The sequence below is a fragment of the Diadema antillarum genome, unplaced genomic scaffold, assembly GCF_040938485.1.
Source record: "Diadema antillarum isolate AM-2024a unplaced genomic scaffold, OU_Dant_1.0 seq00000442_RagTag, whole genome shotgun sequence".
NCBI lineage: Eukaryota > Metazoa > Echinodermata > Echinoidea > Diadematoida > Diadematidae > Diadema > Diadema antillarum.
In genome coordinates, this window is record NW_027271417.1 from 2,110,363 (window position 1) to 2,128,877 (window position 18,515).

At 39.1% G+C, this 18,515-nt stretch overlaps 1 protein-coding gene across 1 annotated transcript; it reads right to left on the minus strand.

Moving 5' to 3' along the window:
• Positions 1 to 562: 562 nt before the first annotated feature.
• Positions 563 to 16,551, minus strand: LOC139732695 (uncharacterized). The gene is made up of 7 exons (XM_071643550.1): positions 16,429 to 16,551; positions 14,874 to 15,011; positions 5,863 to 5,930; positions 4,038 to 4,326; positions 3,188 to 3,292; positions 2,263 to 2,350; positions 563 to 968 (listed from the first exon to the last, which is right to left on the minus strand). The coding sequence occupies exons 1-7, from the start codon at positions 16,523 to 16,525 to the stop codon at positions 563 to 565; spliced, it is 1,191 nt and encodes a 396-aa protein (XP_071499651.1). The 5' UTR covers positions 16,526 to 16,551.
• Between the last annotated feature and the right edge of the window lie 1,964 nt (positions 16,552 to 18,515).

Consider the following 18,515-nt stretch of genomic DNA (forward strand, 5'->3'; position numbering starts at 1 on the left):
CTACAGTGATATTCCTCGAGTTGCATATACTGACACGCGTAATTCTTTTTATGCGAATTACTGACACCTCACACAAAAGCAGGAATACAAAACCCTTACCAGTCTCGTTCATATAAAATTGAGAAACATGTAAATCGGTAACTTCGAATAAAGTACACATAATTCGTATTTCGACTAGCAGGCATATCACTATATACGACGTGATGTTCATCATTTGTTGACCTTTAAAGATAATGCCCGCAACAGGATCTTATCTTGAGGTAGTCTCTTTTGCTAATCGTGCAGACTGAAAAAAAAAAAAACTTTAGATAATAAAGCCATCACAACACAAAGCTTCACTTTACGTTTCGCAGGTGATGACAGTTATCCAAGAAAGTTGTCCTCCTCCAGTTATCTCATGAATGCCTGTATGTTATAAATCTTGTTTTGTGTATTTACGCGAAAAAAAAAACTTAACGTAATTTAGATGTTTTACTGCACAATGCAGATTCCGAGAATGAGGCTGAAAATAATGTGTAAATTTTGTTTCCCGTGAATAACAAAGATTTGGACTTACAATGTTTCACATAGGAACAAGATACTCAGTTTGCGAACCAGGAGCGAGAGATGTATACCGTTCCGTTTGGTCCCCACTCTGAAGGAGATCTTGGTATGTTTGTTTGTCCGATTTGGTCAGGGACTGGTAAGGTGTTCCCGCGGTCTCACTCGGGAGTTCTTCGTATTGTGCTTCCTCCATGCCAGTTGGGTTTCGTTTCGGGAGCTCGGGTTCATTGCCAGATGTAGGTGCGTAATAGTAACCACCATCGATAGTGGCGTATCTGTGAATATCGTCTGCTGATGGCTGTGCTGGTGTATTTGCAGTCAGCACAGCCACGTTGTCGACACTCTTGCTGTAAGCAGCATTCGATGCTGCCGTCACTCTTTGGTTACCATTCACTGCAGCTGGATTCTCCTTCGTCTGTTTTACCCTGCCAGCACAAAACGTTACGTTTAGTTATGATTATTTTTATTCAGTTAATGAACTGCATGCTCGACATGTGGTTTGCTTGACATGGACCTAAAAATAGCTTTGCCATTATGGCAGGCTTACTCAATATATTTGAAGAAAAGTGAATCTATTAAAACATAAAAAGGTATCTACAACCTTATACTTACTGGAGCCCTATACACAGAACTACGTGTATAAGTATACCCCTAGAACTATGACACGTGACCTCTCTTGCGTTGCACTTAATAACGACAAAAAAGAAGGACAGAATACAAGCTACCAGCTCTTCGATAAGTGGTCACACTTTTGTCATGTTCTTCATCAAAATCCACCAAGGAGGTTATCATTTTGCCGGCGTTCGTTTGTTTGTCTGTCTGTTTGCGAAATAACGCAAAGGTTATGAACAGATTTGGATGACATTTTCAGGAAAAATTGATAATAATACAATTGGGAACAGATGATACTTATTGATAGTGAACCGGATTAGATCGCACGCTCACCTTTGCGACCCTCAATTTTCGATTTCTTACTTAGGACCAAAACTTTGGAACACATTGCCACGAGAAATGCGTGAACAAAGCAAAAGATCTACATTTCGTAAATGCCTTGCAGATTTCCTACTCTAATAGATATTATATTGTATCAAGTATTATTATAGTTTTCTGTTAGAAAATGAATGATGTATAAATATTCACAGTCATTTCAACTGACCATGCAATGATTTTTCTTTTGTATTTAGCTTTTAGTATGGAGATCAAGGTGACCAATCTCGACTAGCACTGTCTTGTGCTAACCTTTGGTTTCCTTGTTAACAACAGCAACTTTGTAGAATTATGCTACATGTATCATATTTAACTCTCAAATATCATCATTTAATCATGTTATTGTAAAGGAGTAACATAAGTATTTTTTCACATATTAACAAATTTATGTATGTAGATACAATTGTGTTATGATTCTTATATGTACATGTTCAAAATGTTGTTGGTAATAAAACTTCAAACTTCAAATATAGAGTCAGATGTCAGCGAGGCCTGGTCGGCAGTGAGTGTATGTTTTCATTGTCAAGGAATCTAATCATGCAGATGATATGAATGTAGGACTATAATACAGGGTGGAATTCACAATATGGGTTGAAATGAGATTTTTGCGGAAGTCTGCACTCTCTGAAAGCTTTTCTAGTTGATTTATTTTTTAAAGAAAGAAATTATGGCCATGTTCTTTCATGGTTTCATTCAGAAGTCGAAGCAAACACGGCCCGTCCGATATCTTACCCTCTGTTCCTGGCACAAATAATACAGATGACACCAATTAGAAGTAACACCACAACTCCTGCTCCCGCCCCGATCCCGATATAGAGGGCTGCAGGGAAATAAAGAGTGACACATTATAAAGATGATGACTGGTGGCCGTGGTGGGGGAGGGAACATACCGAATGTTCCACCCGAAGGGTTTGAAATGCTATTGAGGGAGGTTATAAGTCCCGAGACGAAGTCGAGGGACTTATATCCTCTCGAAATAGCATTTTAAATCCTGAGGGTGGAACGTTTGGTACATGTTCCCGACAACAAAAGTCATCATCTGTTATATTATTATGGGTTAGTCAAATACGTCAACGTCAACCACCAGCACGACACACTCGATCGATCGCTCGCGCAGAGCCAAATTCACTGCGCGCGCGGTCCTAGGCCTTCTTTTATTAAAAATGTTACGTGAAACTAGGGAGCTTTAGATTTTAGACGCGCGGACGTTCAAAGGGAAAAAAATGTTCTGAGCGTGCGCAGAAGCGCGGGTCAAGTTGACGCACGCTTCTGCGCACGCTCAGAACATTTTTTTTTCCCTTTGAACGTCCGCGCGTCTAAAATCTAAAGCTCCCTAATGTTTTCCCATGGGAGAACATTACAAAGAATGTTCGCCCATGGGCGAACATAACGAATGTGCCTCCATCACGTGACTGTGTTTAGCCAATCACTAACCGGTATTTGACTAACCCATTTAATATAGATATTTAACGCATTGAAGGATCTCATTTCGAATAGTTACGACGTTCTCTTGGTTACTGTAAGATCGATGGGCGCTAATTTCAGGAGCTGAGAAAAGTAGAACCATGTTTTTAGAAATAAAACTTAGAAACACTGGACATACGATGTCACTTCCGAGAGGGGAGAGGGAATGGAATGATGTATGAATGTACGCTACCTGTATTAGACGCGACTACTGGTGGATCTGTCGATGCTGGGCTAGTGTTATCATAAGAGTCGTATGAGCTGTACATTGAGAATGAAGACGTCCATTCATACGGAGCTGTGACGAGATAAATGATAATGAAGTACAAAAAGAAAGATGTTAGACAGCCTAATCCAAGATGTACCTTCATTATGGTGAGTTTTCCGTTATTTATGCGACACATCACCCTAACTATTTAAATTGACAGTAGAATATCAGTAGGCCTATATCTATTCCTCCGAAATAATGCAAGTTTAAAACAGCCAGTCACATCGTCACAGTAGACCATAATGATTATCTCTGTCATAGGGTCAACTGGCAGGACCTGAACTTATCGACATTACAATTAACATTGCAACAAAAATACTGACACTAGACGGATGGAACAAACTGTAATCTATTGCAAAAAGAAAAAAATATTGCTGCGAAAAAAACAAAATAGAGTGATGCCAATTGTATTTACAATATCCTATGTCTAAGAGAAGGATGCAATTTTATTGAAATAATAATCAAACTTTGGTTTGTGTTGGTAAAAGAAAGATATCAAAATTTCTATGTCACCTGAAATTACATTCAAAGGCCATCATTTACACTTGATGACGAGTCCAATTCAAGTGTCTTTGTCTTAGAATTATCAAACACGTAACGATTGACAGTGAAGATATCTAATACGCTACATATTTTAATGAGTCGTTGAATGTAAATGTTATCTTGTTCAATGAGTTGCGTTTCTACAGCTTAAGATAAATCATATTCAAAGTCACTGAGCATGATATAGAACTAGGTGAAAGTGCATACGTATCTGTAAATCTCATATACGTACTCCATAGATGCACAGTGACGACAAACTGGCCCCTGCTTGAAGGAGAGAAGGTATACAAAATGACATGAAGAACGTCATTCTCGGCGGAATACCCAGGCATGAAGATTCCACGTCGACCGGACATTCCGGACAGGGTGATGTTAATGAGACCCGATTCAGAGTATATCGTCACGTAGTCATTGTTATCAAGGCGATAAGAGGCCACGAGCTCGAAATCAAGTGCGCCATCCGTGTCCATTCTCACTTCCCAATGGCATTCGTCGTTACCATTATACCTTCCTGGAAAATTCTAAGATGTCAGCATAATACGAAAGAGGAGAAAACAGTTGTGGCTTGGTGAATAGGAATATTACAAAAAGAACATCACCTTCCATTGATCACATTACCTCAAGTTTGATAGAGAGAAAATTACACTGTTTCTAAACTTTTATCTACATTTAACCTCGAAGGCAACCCTGCTTAAATACTCCTAGCCTGTGATAGAATGTGAGAGCTTGTTCGCGAAAAAAAAATATATATATAATTTTATATATGAAATTGGAGGGCCTTGACATTCAGCTTTAAACATGGCTTTATAAAATACGTCTTTAAGACTGCACCGGAGGAAGATCAACGGTTCTGTGAAGGCAGAATAACTGAAGTACACAAACGTAGAGAAATTACTAGTATCTCACTGCGACAGAAATGACGTTAACGTTCCCCTAAACTGCTCGACTTCAACAATCTATGGTACTCCAGAGGACGATGTACAATTTGGTGTTTACTGCTATTCGAACGTATCGAAATACCTCAATTATGTTTTTTTTTTCATACATGGTTTATATCACTCTAATATGCGCTGTCTGCCAACTATAGTATATGTCTTTTTACTGAATAACCCCGTTTTGCATACCACTAGCTGAACGGAGGTCAACAAATCAACACCATTTGCAACCAGTTTATATGCTACTGACGCCCTGCTTCGACAAAACACGCTATATATAGATATGATCTTGGTTCAATGTGGATTCATCAAATGCCTCTAATATGGAGTATATCATACACATACTGATATTTTAAGTATTTTACAATGAATACCATTCAAGGCTCACTGGATTCATGTCGTATTCGCCTTTCGTTTCTTGCAATATATCGCCTTAAATAATTTCAGACTTGTTCACAATTCTCTACATGTGGAGTGCGTGTATGTTGATCATCTACAACTGGTTACAATGAATTGTGAATGGTGCGGAAATCGAATTTTGCAAAGTGGAACAATTAAGACAGTAAAACCCCTATCGTGAATATCGCGCTCCATCTTCATATAAGCATTCCCATTGATTTTGTCATTGTGTCTGTAGTCGTTGAACATTTACGAAAAGTCAACGTTCAAGATGAAACATCCAGAAACATCGCAACATAAACTCAATAATCGTACTGACTTTTATATTATGGAATGTTTCTCGAGGCCGTCCTCAACGAGTGATGTACGTTCCTTATTTTACTATCCCTGTTCTAGTGCAGTAGTGACAAAACTATTTCTCATGGGACATAAAGCAGAGAAAATTACAGCCAGTCATCTTTAATAAACAAGAATATTTGGTGCGATCTGAAGGCTTACACAGGATCATTTTCTTTTACCGATAGTAAGGTTTGAGTACATTAGGCAGTTGGACCATAAGTACCACGTATAACATGTATGATCATATGGGGCCTACAGTAGTATACTAATATTTCGTTTGCTTTCAGTATGCCGTAATACTTTTTTTTTTTAATTTAAGCTCACCCCCCCCCCAAAAAAAAAGACACATTATACAGAGAAGAGGAATCAAATTCGTGATCTTACTATAGAAGTTATGTATACCGCCTCATCTTGCCCTAGGAAGCGTTCCGCATCACAGAGACCAAGATTTGCTGCACAACAAGTAAAAGATATAGGTAAAGAGTGGTCAGTCTGGAAGTGAACAAAAATCTTCATATTCATTAATGTGAGTCCATTAAGATGGTCATACGCATTTATGAATTTATAATTGGACACAAATGTACATCAATTTATTGATTAAGCAAAGAGCAGCTCTTGTTGCTCTGGCAAGACTATTTTCCTTCAAACAACTGACAAGTCTTCATGATTTCATTGGGCATCAAATTAAGCAGTACACCTTACGGTGTCTATCATATTACATTCAGCCATTTTTTTTTTTTTTTGGGGGGGTGCATCTGGTTAATGTTATGCATACTTGAACCACATGCTTAAAATTCTGAAATGATTAATGTACAATCCGTCAATAGATACAAATTTAGTGGAGATCTTGTGACTACGTTTCCGATCTTGACATGTTGTGGTAACTTACAGTAGTAAACGCTCATCGCTTCGCCGCCTCCACAGGCTTGTTCTCTATCTCCTTGACATGGGATTTGGCAGTCTTCAGAACTTTCCAGTTCTTCCAACTCGTGAGGATTGAAGGTGTGGTTGCAATAACACGTTTGTCCGAAAGCCATGGCAGCGATGTCTAGGCCGCGGTCATGGCAACGAGTAGTACAATCTTCAAGAGTCTCAATTTTCCCGTCCGAGTTAGAGAGTGTGACGGCAAACGCGTCATCTCGGGTGGTGAAACAACCTAGATACCCTGGGACTACACGAAGAGAAAGAAAAATAAAATATCAGGGAAGAATGACGAGAGCCAGGTAGGGTATAGATGATAGAAAGATAGATAGATAGATAGATAGATAGATAGATAGATAGATAGCTAAATAAATAGATAGATAGATAGATGGATAGATAGAAAGATAGATAGATAGATAAATAGATAGATAGATAGATAGATAGATAGATAAATAGATAGATAGATAGATAGATAGATAGATGGATAGATAGATAGATAGATAGATGGATGGATAGATAGATAGATAGATAGATAAATAGATAAATAGATATATATATATATGTATAGATAGATAGATAGATAGATAGAAATAGAGATAAAAATAGTCTTTTTAGTATAGTCTTTTTAGTATTCTAATCTTAGCTGAAGAATGTGACATCAGTATTTTGTGGCACACTAGCAACTACAATGTAGACTAGACTTCAGGTGTGAGTTTCTTCAGTTCGTCTCCTACAAATTAAATTTGTCAAGATGCTGATCTGTAAATTAACAAATCATCATATGACTCATCATGAAGTAATCTTTCCTTTTATTCGAAACTTGTGGCTATGATAGGTGTGTACACACATACTTTTGATGATGTTTTAGTGCACTGGTTGGCAGCCAACTGTGTTTCAAAACAGACTTTCTCTATAAACTGATATGATAACATAGGAATGAGATTAATGTGCAAACATTTGTAGTGCATGCATTTGTAGTTTGTAGTTTAGCATAGCTGAATATGGGTAATCCAGCCATCTTCTTAGATGGAAATGAACAAACGAACAAAAACAAAAAAATGTATTATACTGAAATGATTTATCTGAGTACTCACATAGACAAGAAATGCTTGGCGCCTCGCTGCAGTTATTGATGTCTTCACATTCGTACGGAATCGTAGAATTATCGTTCATTTCACAGGTGACATACGAATATTCAGGTGTTAAGTATGAAGCAACCGTGCGTATTATCATTGCACCAGCAAACCCTTGGGGAAAGAAAAATATTGTACTTTTTGTTATTATATTATTCTTTTCATGAAAAAAACACACATTCCATCAACTTGATATTAACATTATAACGTGAAAGATAACAATTGTTTCCCCTGTTTTCTGAAAGCGGTTAGTCAAGTGCCCTTTCATTACGCTAGAAAAGTGAATTTTTGAGGAATTCCCTCCTTTATATTTCTTTACATTGTTGCCCTCACATAATGTCGTCTCCTCATCCAGCGGTTCCAACATCAAAACTTTCAAAATTCATAACTTTTGCATCGATTGTCCGATTTTCCTCAAACTTTCACTGATGCGTTCTACAAATGTTGCTGCTTTCATTCAGTCCACATTTCTCTTTGGGTTTGGGTTTCCTTTAATATGTTCTCTACAAAAGGAGGCACAAAAAAGTGAGTCGTCTGCTATTGAGGTGAAGACGCTATATGGCGTCATCATGCATATGCATATGATTAGGCATATTCATACGTCTGAATATAATACTCCTTCCGTATAAGGAGAGGTTGTTTTCTATTTGATGAGTGGTCACAAATGGACAGAGAGAGATGACTGGAATATCTGCGAGCGTTCATTGAACTAGGTGCAGCATCCTTGACCTCGAAACACGTGACCTCGAAACAACATGGACGTGCTGTGATTTAAGCTCTGTAACTACGAGGTAAAATCCACCTGCATCGTTGTTTATGGCGTTGAATATTCGACGGAATACAAGGACAATTGTAACAATTCTGACATTTCCTTCAAGCCTGAGGTCATTTTCCCTAAGAAACCGTTCCTTTAGCCTGCAAAATCGCAACGCTGTCTCTACCATGTCCAAACCACGCAGCTACGCCAAGGAATAGTCTCTGACTCAATTTCGTAAAAACCAAGTTTGAAGGTTTCGCGCAACAAGTTTTGGGTAAGTTAGACAAAATGAACGATGGAACAATGGCAGAGGTACGTCGAGAGATTAAAACCATCAACGATACCATTGCCGAACTCCAAAAGTCAGCGCAGGATTCAGCAGATAGGTTGACAGACATCGAGAACAAGAAGTTGCCTCAGTCAGTGAAAGACAGGAAAAAAACGGAAAAGGAAACAAAATTTGCTGTTTTATGGGATTAAGGCCGAAACTCACACACCCACACACTCACACAGAATCCCACACCCAACCGCAGGCACTGCTGGATATTCGTGGCGCCATAAGCAGCTTGGCTTCTCTGACCAAGAAACCTCTCCAATCCTTTTTGCCAACGTACATCGCCTGCCTCCCAAACCCCGACCCAACCACGCAGGAGCAAGTGGAGATACCCTTGAGACCCCAACCCGATTATCGCGCGATTCATCTGTATGTTTGATAGGAATGCCGTTCTTCAGGCTTTCGAGACCAGACATCGTTCACCTGAAACCCGGCCATGCTTCACTGTGAAAACAGACCTCCCCCAAGTTCAAAGCTCGTCGCTACGAACTTGAATCAGCCGCGTACAGACTCAGAAAGAAAGTCTTCTCGAATCCGCTTGGAAGGAACCCAACTTATCCTGGAGTCACGCAACAAGCGCTGTAGAGCCCACTAATGTCAAAATCGACCACTTTGATGTCAAAACAACCACTGATGTCATAACACGTCGACTACAAATGTCATAACAACCACTAATGTCATAACACGTCGACGACAAATGTCATAACAACCGCTAAAGTCATAACACGTCGACAACAAATGTCATAATGACCACTAATGTCATAACAATCATGTCGACGACAAATGTCAAAATCTGATTAACCACAAATGTCATAACACGTCGACGACAAATGTCAAAATTTCCATTTTTACTGCAAATGTCATAACGCGTCGACGACAAATGTCAAAATTTCCAAATTTACTGCAAATGTCATAACGCGTCACAGGGACGGATCCAGGAATTCCGTAACGGGGAGGCGCCTTTACACAATCAAACTCTGGTGTGACCTCCCCCCCCCCCCATTTTCTTCTTTTATTTCTCTTGTTTTAACAAAATATAGAGAGGGGGCACCAGAGGGGGGTGGGCCCCTTTCGATCCGCGATTGCGTCAACAGCAAATGTCAAAATCGGATTAATGTCATAACACGTCAACCACAAATTTCATAACGCGTCACAGGGGAGGATCCAGGAATTCCGTAAAGGGGAGACGCCTTTACAAAATCGAAGACGAAGCCCCTCCCCTTTCTTTTCCTTCCTTTAACAAAAATGGGACGGGGAGGGGGCGTCGCGCCCCCTCTAGATCCGCGACTGCGTCAACCACAAGTTAATGTCAAAACCAATTGTTTGCATTTACAGGGGCGGATCTAGGAATTCCGTAAAAAGGAGGCGCCTTTACAAAATCAAAGGCTTCCACATCCCCTCCCCATTTTTTCTTTTTATTTCTGTTGTTAAAAAAAATAGAAGGGGGGGGGGCAACAGAGAGGGATGCGTCCCCTTTCCATCCATGATTGCGTCAACCACAAATGTCAAAACTCATTGTTGTATTACAGGGGCAGATCCAAGAATTCCTTAAAGGGGAGGCACCTTTACAAAATTAAAGCTGCCGCACCCCCTCCCCATTTTTTTCATTTTATTTCTATTGTTTTAAGTTAAAGAGAGAGAGAGAGAGAGAGGGGGGGGGGAGGGGGCACCAGACATGCCACAGGGAAATGATCCGCGATTGCGTCAACCACAAAATAATGTCAATATTGCTTGCCTTACAGGGGCGCATCCCCCTCTGGTGCCCCCATGTCTATTTTTTTTTAATAAAACAAAAAATATAGAGAAAAAAATGAGGGGGTGGGGGAGGTGTGCCAGCCTTTAATTTTGTGAAGGGGCCTCCCCTTTACGGAATACCTGGATCCGCCCCTGTAATGCAAGCAATGAGTTTTGACATTTTGTGGTTGACGCAGTCGCGGATCCATAGGGGACGCACTACCCTCCTGTGCCCCTCCTCTCTATTTTTTAATTTAAACAAAAGATATAAAAAAGGGAGGTGCCAGGCTTTACTTATGTACAGGTGTTTCCCCCCCCCCCCTTCACGAAATTTTTAGATATGCCCCTGTAATACAAGCATTGAGTTTTGACATTTGTGGCTGATGCAATCGCGTATCGAGATGGGGCGCATCCCCTTCTGGTGCCCCCTTTCTATTTGTTGTTGTTGTTGTTGCTAAAACAACAGAAATATAATGGGGGGGGGGGAGACGGCAGCTGTAATTCTGTAAAGGCGCCTCCCCTTTACGGAATTCCTGGATCCGCCCCTGTTATGCAAGAAATGAGTTTTGACATTTGTGGATGACGCAATCATGGATCGAGAGGGAGGCGCATCCCCCTCTATATAGTGCCCCTTTCATTTTTTTTTTTCTTAAAACAACAAATAAAAAGAAAAAAAGGGGGTGGCAGCTATTAATTTTGTAAACGCGCCTCCCTTTTACGGAATTCCTGGATCCGCCCCTGTAATGCCAGCAATGGGTTTTGACATTAACTTGTGGTTGACGCAGTTGCGGATCTAGAGGGGGGCGTGGCCCTCCCTTCCCGTCTTTTCTTTTTGTGTGTGTGTGTGTGTGTGTGGTTAAAACAAATAATGAAATGAAAAAAGGGGAGGGGGTTGCGCCAGCCTTTGATTTTGTAAGGCCGTCTCCCCTTAACGGAATTTCTGGATCCGCCCCTGTGATGCGCCATGACAGTTGCATTAACTTTGGAAATTTTGACATTTGTGGTCGACGTGTTATGACATTTGTGGTTGACGCAATAGTGGATCGAGAGGGAGCGCATCTCCCTCTGGTGCCCCCTCTCTATATTTTGTTAAAACAACAGAAATAAAAAGAATAAAATGGGGGGGGGGGGGGGTTCGCACCAGCCTTTGATTTTGTAAAGGCGCCTCCTTTTTACGGAATACCTGGATACGCCCCTGTGACGCGTTATGACATTTGCAGTAAATTTGGAAATTTTGACATTGTCGTCGACTGGTTATGACGTTTGTGGTTAATCCGATTTTGACATTTGTCGTCGACGTGTTATGACATTAGCGGTCATTATGACGTTTGTCATCGACGTGTTATGACATTAGCGGTCATTATGTCGTTTGTCATCGACGTGTTATGACATTAGTGGTCGTTATGACATTTGTCGTCGACGTGTTTTTGATTGAATCATTTCTTTATTCAAGAAAATGTTTATACATAACCAGGTCAATTATCTCTTTAGATAATTGCAGGTACACATTGAACATACAACACAAATAACATCCATGAAATTAATGTGCCAGTATCAACAATAATATTTAAAACTAACAATCATTATAACATTTATATCAATTCTTTCATATATATATGTATATCGGACGTTTATAGAAACTTCACACTCCGGGCGGACCAATAATCAGTCGATGTTCTGCTTTTTTGTTTTCTGATTTCGTTTTGTACATAATCAAGAACTCCATTTACTTTCCCATTGACATTAGTGGTTGTTTTGACATTAGTGGTCGATTTTGACTTTAGTGGGCTCTACAACTCAAGGGCCAGAAAACAGCGATATGGGACCAATACATTGAATAAGTGGTGAGAGATTTTCTTTTCTAATAAGTTGTCAAATTTACATCTAGTCTGAGTCTATGTTATATCACAGCTTTCGCTTACAACACCCTGCCTGTTACATCAATCTGACGCCATTTTGTTGCTTTTGTGTGTAATTCAGACTAGACTTTATACCAGTTATAAACGCCATACTTCAAGTGAATTGAATAATTGATAACTACATCCGTTAAACATAGGTACATTAAAAGTTACTGATATTTAGAGCTTCTGTGTAAAGTAGGCACTGTTATTTCATTTTCCTAAAATGGCAGCATATAACACATGATCTGCTGTAGTTCTTGTTTTGGGGAAAAAATGTAGGGCCTAATAGCATGATATCCCGATGAAGGTGGATTGAACCTCTGTTGTTCTTTTAAGCTCAGTCAGTACTGTACCTGTTATAGCTATGGTTTTGTGCGTTCATTTCGTGTCGGTAGTTTTTCTCTTTTCATTTTGTGAATCCCTGTGTCGTACAAATTTCGAGTTTGTACCTGGAGTTTTATCTTGTACACAGGGTGACGATATGAAAATGTTCCACTCCCTCTCTCCTTTAGTGATAGTAATTTACTTTATAATGTGTGCATTCTTCTCATCGAGAAATTACCAGGTATCGTTACTTACTACTAATACGATATGTGATTGTCATGCGCCGTAATAAAAATTCATGTATTTATGTCAAGCCCGAGTCACCCGGGCAACCTACTTTCCTTTTCATCATCATTCGATTACGTAACTCTGATTGTAAACAAGGATTGTTCAGACGGAGGCACTTTTGATTGTAAACAAGGATTGTTCAGACGGAGGCACTTTTGGTCGGAGGTACTTCGGAGGAAGGGTCGGAGGGAGCTTGGTCGGAGTAACTTCGGAGGATAGGTCGGAGTATAGTACCCGTCTGAACACGGTCGTGGTAACTTCCTCCGATCGGAGGAACAGGGTCGTGGTTGAATTTCAATTGCTGCGCCATGAAATTTTACTCCGACTAGAAATACGTCCGAACATGGCTATACATACTCAATACTTGTTGGTAGTGTACATTACTATTCGTGCATTGCGTGGTAGTCATGGAGATGAAATTCTCTACACTTTTTCAATCCGTTGTGTTGATGCCCCAATAGTTCATCATAATGGATAGTCTTCCAATGCAGTCACTGTGAAACGATGATTTTGTAGAAACAGCTCTTGCCGGTGATTATACCAGTACTACGTCCAAAAACAAATAAGGTGTATTTTGAGTCTGATGTTATTCATCGTTTACATGAGCAAATGCCTGACTTACATTTGATATATGACGAGAATGATGCAGCTGTACCTCATATAACCACTGAATAGATGCCTATGTTTTACCACAGCAACTTGTACACCGCGAAACCTTTACTTCACGAAATAGTTTTTCTGTAATACATCATAATGTTAGAAGTTTAAGTAAAAATCTTGATCAATTAAAATTACTCTTACACTTTTCATCTGTTACTTTTTCAGTCATTGGTCTTTGCGAAACCTGGTTGCATGATCCGCTTCATTCGCTTGTCTGTATATTGAAGGTTACACTCTAATTTCAAGGGATAAAACACGTAGGCATGGTGGCGGTGTGGCCTTGTTTGTTAAAGATGATGTCAAGTTCAATGTTATGGAAAATTTTATGTCAAGCCTCTGATATTATTGAATGTGTTTTTGTTATACTGGTCCGGGGGAATTGTTTCAAAATACGAATGGAGTCCATCTTCAGAATAAAAAAGCGAGCTATAAGGATTATCAATTGTACAAATTATTTAGCACCGACAAGCCCACTTTTCAAAAGTAATAACCTACTAAAGATTTTTGATGCATAATATTCTTACTCCTCTTGGGATATCTATGTACCAGATAACTAAGGATGAATTATCTTATGCTTTTACTCCCATGTTTGTAGAAAATAAAGTTATACATTCTTACCCTACAAGACAGGAAATTCATTCTATTTTTCCCCTGTAAGAACTGTATTTGCTCTTAAAACAATAGTACATACAGGTCTGACATTCTGGAATAGCCTTGACTCTAACATCACTGAATCGTTGTCATTGAATTGTTTTAAACGCAAACTAAAAGAATTCCTTGTGCAGGCTTATGTCTAATCATATACAACATGCAATTTTATCCGAACTTCCTCTTCTTTTTCATATTCGTTGTTTATTACGTATGAATTCCGGGTTTGCTTTTCTTTCTTTTTCCTGAGTCATTTATGTCAATGCTATTCCTGAATTTTTGAATCATTGTGTATCATATTGTGCTTTTTTGCGCATTCTTATAGTTACGTATATGTTGCTCGGGTGACGAGGAATATTGCAAGCGCAATGCAGGTGGCTATTTCGTTCTGCTCTGATGTATTTTACTTGTTTCTCTTGCTCTTTTTGCTCTCTTTTCCTTTACGTCCCTTTCCTTCCTTTCATAGTTACAAGTTTGTTTGTTTAAGAAGACCAACATTTTCATCTATACATTACAAGTTCTGCTTTTTAGTAGGTCCCCAGCATTTCACGTTTGTAAAATTGTCTTCTCTTGTGTTCTTTGCAATTACGACGTTATGTCCAGTTCAATCGATTGTCATTCGTGTTTGAGATGTGGAACAATAGAATAAAATCAAATCAAATCCATTCATGTGAACACAATTCGACTATACTTACCCCGATGATGACACAGCGCGTCGGCAATGTCCTGCCCCCAGTACTCCGAATCAGCGCATATGGTGAACCACGTGTCTTCGATCCTCACCTGAGGCACGCCCTGCCATGTATCACTGGTCCCTTGGAGTCTTGCTGCCTCTGTGAAGTGATGGAGCAGAATCCGAGGACTGATGTTAGAAGTACTACAGAGTGAGTAAATAAAACGTTTACACTTAGAAAATGGTCATTTGTTTTACAAGAGTAGCCAAGAACGATTGTCATGCATGATTTGAAAGTTTATTTTCGTAATTCCCCGAATCATCTTTTTTTTTTTTTTTTTTTTTTTTTTTTTTTTTTTGGGCGTGGTATTTGTATTCACGCTTAGATGAACAGGAGGCATTGTTCGCAAGAGTACAAAAATCAACTTGCTCAAAAGTCGATTAGACATCACGGTCCGGATACATGGAATTCTCTTCCTGAGGAGTTGAAACAGTGTGCCTCCTTGTTTTCATTCAAAGCAAACTTAAAGAAGCATATTTCACTACAGTATACTTCAAATACGAATTAAGCACGAATAATTTATATGATTCATGTTGGTTTCCCGATAGTAGCAACATCGTAAGTCATTCCCTCTTCCAACAAACCAATGTTATTATTCTAAATCCCAGCCTATATCTGCCCCTGTGCACTTTCAAGCACTTGCACGCACATTCACCACCATCACACATCAGAGTTTATTTTCCCCTGCTATCTTCGCAGCAGAATTTGTATTGTTACCAATTTACCTACCTACCTTTTCCTCGGGCCGGCCATCTTTTCAAGCGATGCTTACAACGGCGGCCCTCTGCATTATCGCTTCTTAAAATAATATTGTTATTGTAATCCCAGCTGCATATAGACATGCATACTGTAATATCATTAATTTCCTTTTATATCGTTGTTTATGCAAGTCAAACGACCCTGTTTCAAATATACTTTGTATGTTTCCCATGTATATATTGATTTGCAGAAAATAAAGTATCTACCAAACTTGCGGTAACATAAAGTGACAGAACGAATCGAGCGTATGTAGAACCCTATTTGATGAAATGCATCGCACATGTTGTTAAGTAAAGTCGCACACACGCACGCACACACTCGTGAAACTCAAACATTCTCACGCACATACACAACATTGACGAGAAACACACACACACACACACACACACACACACACATCCGCATAATATTACATAGCATATTAAGATGAAGATTAACTGGGTCATTTGGGAAAATCAGTGGGTGTGATGCTACTGTACCAAACTTTCATCACAGCATTATGATCCAATATGAATTTCGTATATGGGAAATTTGTGGGACTGGGACTGTTTGTGTATGTGTGTGTGTGTGTTCCTTGAGTGTGTATATGACTCATGGCTACTTGATATGACTCGTGGTTGTTTAGCTCGTGACGTGCATCTGTCTTCATCTCATTAGTTTAATATTCTTTAATTGCTAGATGATAGTATCACCACCACACTCAAGTTTGTCGCTAAACACGATACGACAATTACAGCAAGGTGACAGGTTTACTCACGTGGTTCCGAGCCGTGTATACCCTTACAGATGAGTACAAATATTGACAAGCACTTCAAAGCAAACCAGCAGAGATTAGCAGTCTTAAAGGACGCCATGTTTTCCCGTGATTTGGCGTTGGTCATCATGAATATCCGAGAATTTAACTGTACAGGATAAAAATAAACCAAAATCAATGATAAAAGAGTTCAACGTAGCCATGCAGCGTAATGATCAAACAAGGAAAAGTAGGATGTTACAGTGTCCAGGCAAAAGTTACAAGTTGCATCTAAAATGATTACTCAGGAAAGCTCCCATGGACTTATGGATGTGAAAGCGATGAACGTACGTGGGTTTTTTTTTTTCTGTGCAAGGTATAATCAAACGTTTTAAGGACCATCATTCTAAATGCTACTGACACTGTTCGTGTTGTCAAATGAAAAGTTAGTATGCTAATGTACTCGTCTCTATAGAGTCTGCAAACATACACCAAACTGAGACACGTATAGAATAATCGCATCCAATCGAGAAAAATGTAATACAATCAGGGAGGTGTTACAGGGAGAAAGAACGTTATTTCTATAAATCACGCAAAATCTAGCGAGCAGCAGCAGTTTGCCGCCCCTTTCAGTGTTTTCGTCAGCAATCATTTCGTATGCAATAAGAACAGAACACACGAATAAAAGTTAATAAAAAATCTTTAAAACTAAGAAAGATCTCAGAAAGATTGAAATCATTTATACATTTATTTTCTTACGTGTTTTCTTTATTCTTTTTTGGCAGGGTTCTGGCCCATTAATTTAGTTGTACAAAACATGAAGGCACTCTTGCTGCCGCTTTACATGGCTCTATACATAATGAAAATATATTATATGGAAGATAAAAAAGTGACATTGCGTACACAAAACAAGTTGTACAATGTAAACGTGTGATTCAAACGATTATATTATCATGGACATGTATCATGTAAATACACAATCAATATTGATATCATTTATTGAAGAAACCCAGATACCAGTACACGCACTCAATAAAAGAGAAAAGCAATAATAACAAAGAACGAAAACCCCAAACAAAGCAAATCAAATTTAAAAAAAAATGAAAAAGCAAACTAATAGAAAAATAAAAACACGAGACCAATCTGTACTCATTGAATGTACAATTTTACATTTACACAGACGTGCGTTTTTCCTCCGCTCAAATCATTTCAAATTCTGAAGCTCCGCAATAATCTTGAAAGTATGGAGGGACATGCAATATTTTAAACAGCTCAAGGGAGTGCAACAAAATAGCGGCAACGCAGGCCAACGCAAATTATTTCGGTTTGTTTTATTCCGTCCTTGGTCAGGGCGATGCTGTATAACCCTAGCACCTTAGTGAATGTCGTGTTCTATATAGTTTATTTTGCGTATGTTTATAAGTGGTTCCAAATGGGTTGGTGCTGAATCATTTTGTATTGCAATTTCACAATATTGATATCTTACACGCTCGTCCACAGCATTATCATTTAACGTGCACAAATAGCGCACCTACAGTTTGTACTGTAGGATATACTAGGAGATCATGAACTTTCACTTTCCATGAGAAACACATGATGTTCATTTTCTTTCTTTTTTTTTTCAATCATTCAACAACAAGGATTAAAGAAAGACTTGGATTAGTACAATACTACCAAGTTCAACACGAGAATTCAACAATCATTTCCTGCCAGTGGTTGCTTGAAATGGCTGAAATCAAGAACCAGTATTGGAAGCCATATCAAAACTTTATTTATATGGAACAGCGGAAGATCATGGAACATCAGAGCCAGCCATGCTAAAAGAATAGATTATAATTTCCAATGTAGAAGCTCCGTGTCAAGTGGCACAGATTGCAAAGACTCCTACCAATATCCCTTTCTGGACAAATCTTATAATAACGACTGCAGTCTACAAAGTGCTATGAATAGTGGCAGGAGATCAATACATGTACTTCATCGCATCATTTTAACAGGTCCGCAGCGAGCCTGACGCCATACCATGTACAGATACTACACATCTGTGCATATACTCAGTACTGTACAATGAAATAATCATTACAACGTGACTATAGGTCCCTACACAGTAGAGT

What these genes read in the sequence shown, in the direction of transcription:
- LOC139732695 (XM_071643550.1), bottom strand. Translation starts at nt 16,525, where the DNA reads ATGGCGTCCTTTAAGACTGCTAATCTCTGCTGGTTTGCTTTGAAGTGC. An exon ending in TATACACGGCTCGGAACCAC is followed by an intron (nt 15,012 to 16,428) that starts GTGAGTAAACCT and finishes ATCACTTCACAG; the next exon opens with AGGCAGCAAGACTCCAAGGG. An exon ending in ATTTGTGCCAGGAACAGAGG is followed by an intron (nt 969 to 2,262) that starts GTAAGATATCGG and finishes TTGTGCTGGCAG; the next exon opens with GGTAAAACAGACGAAGGAGA.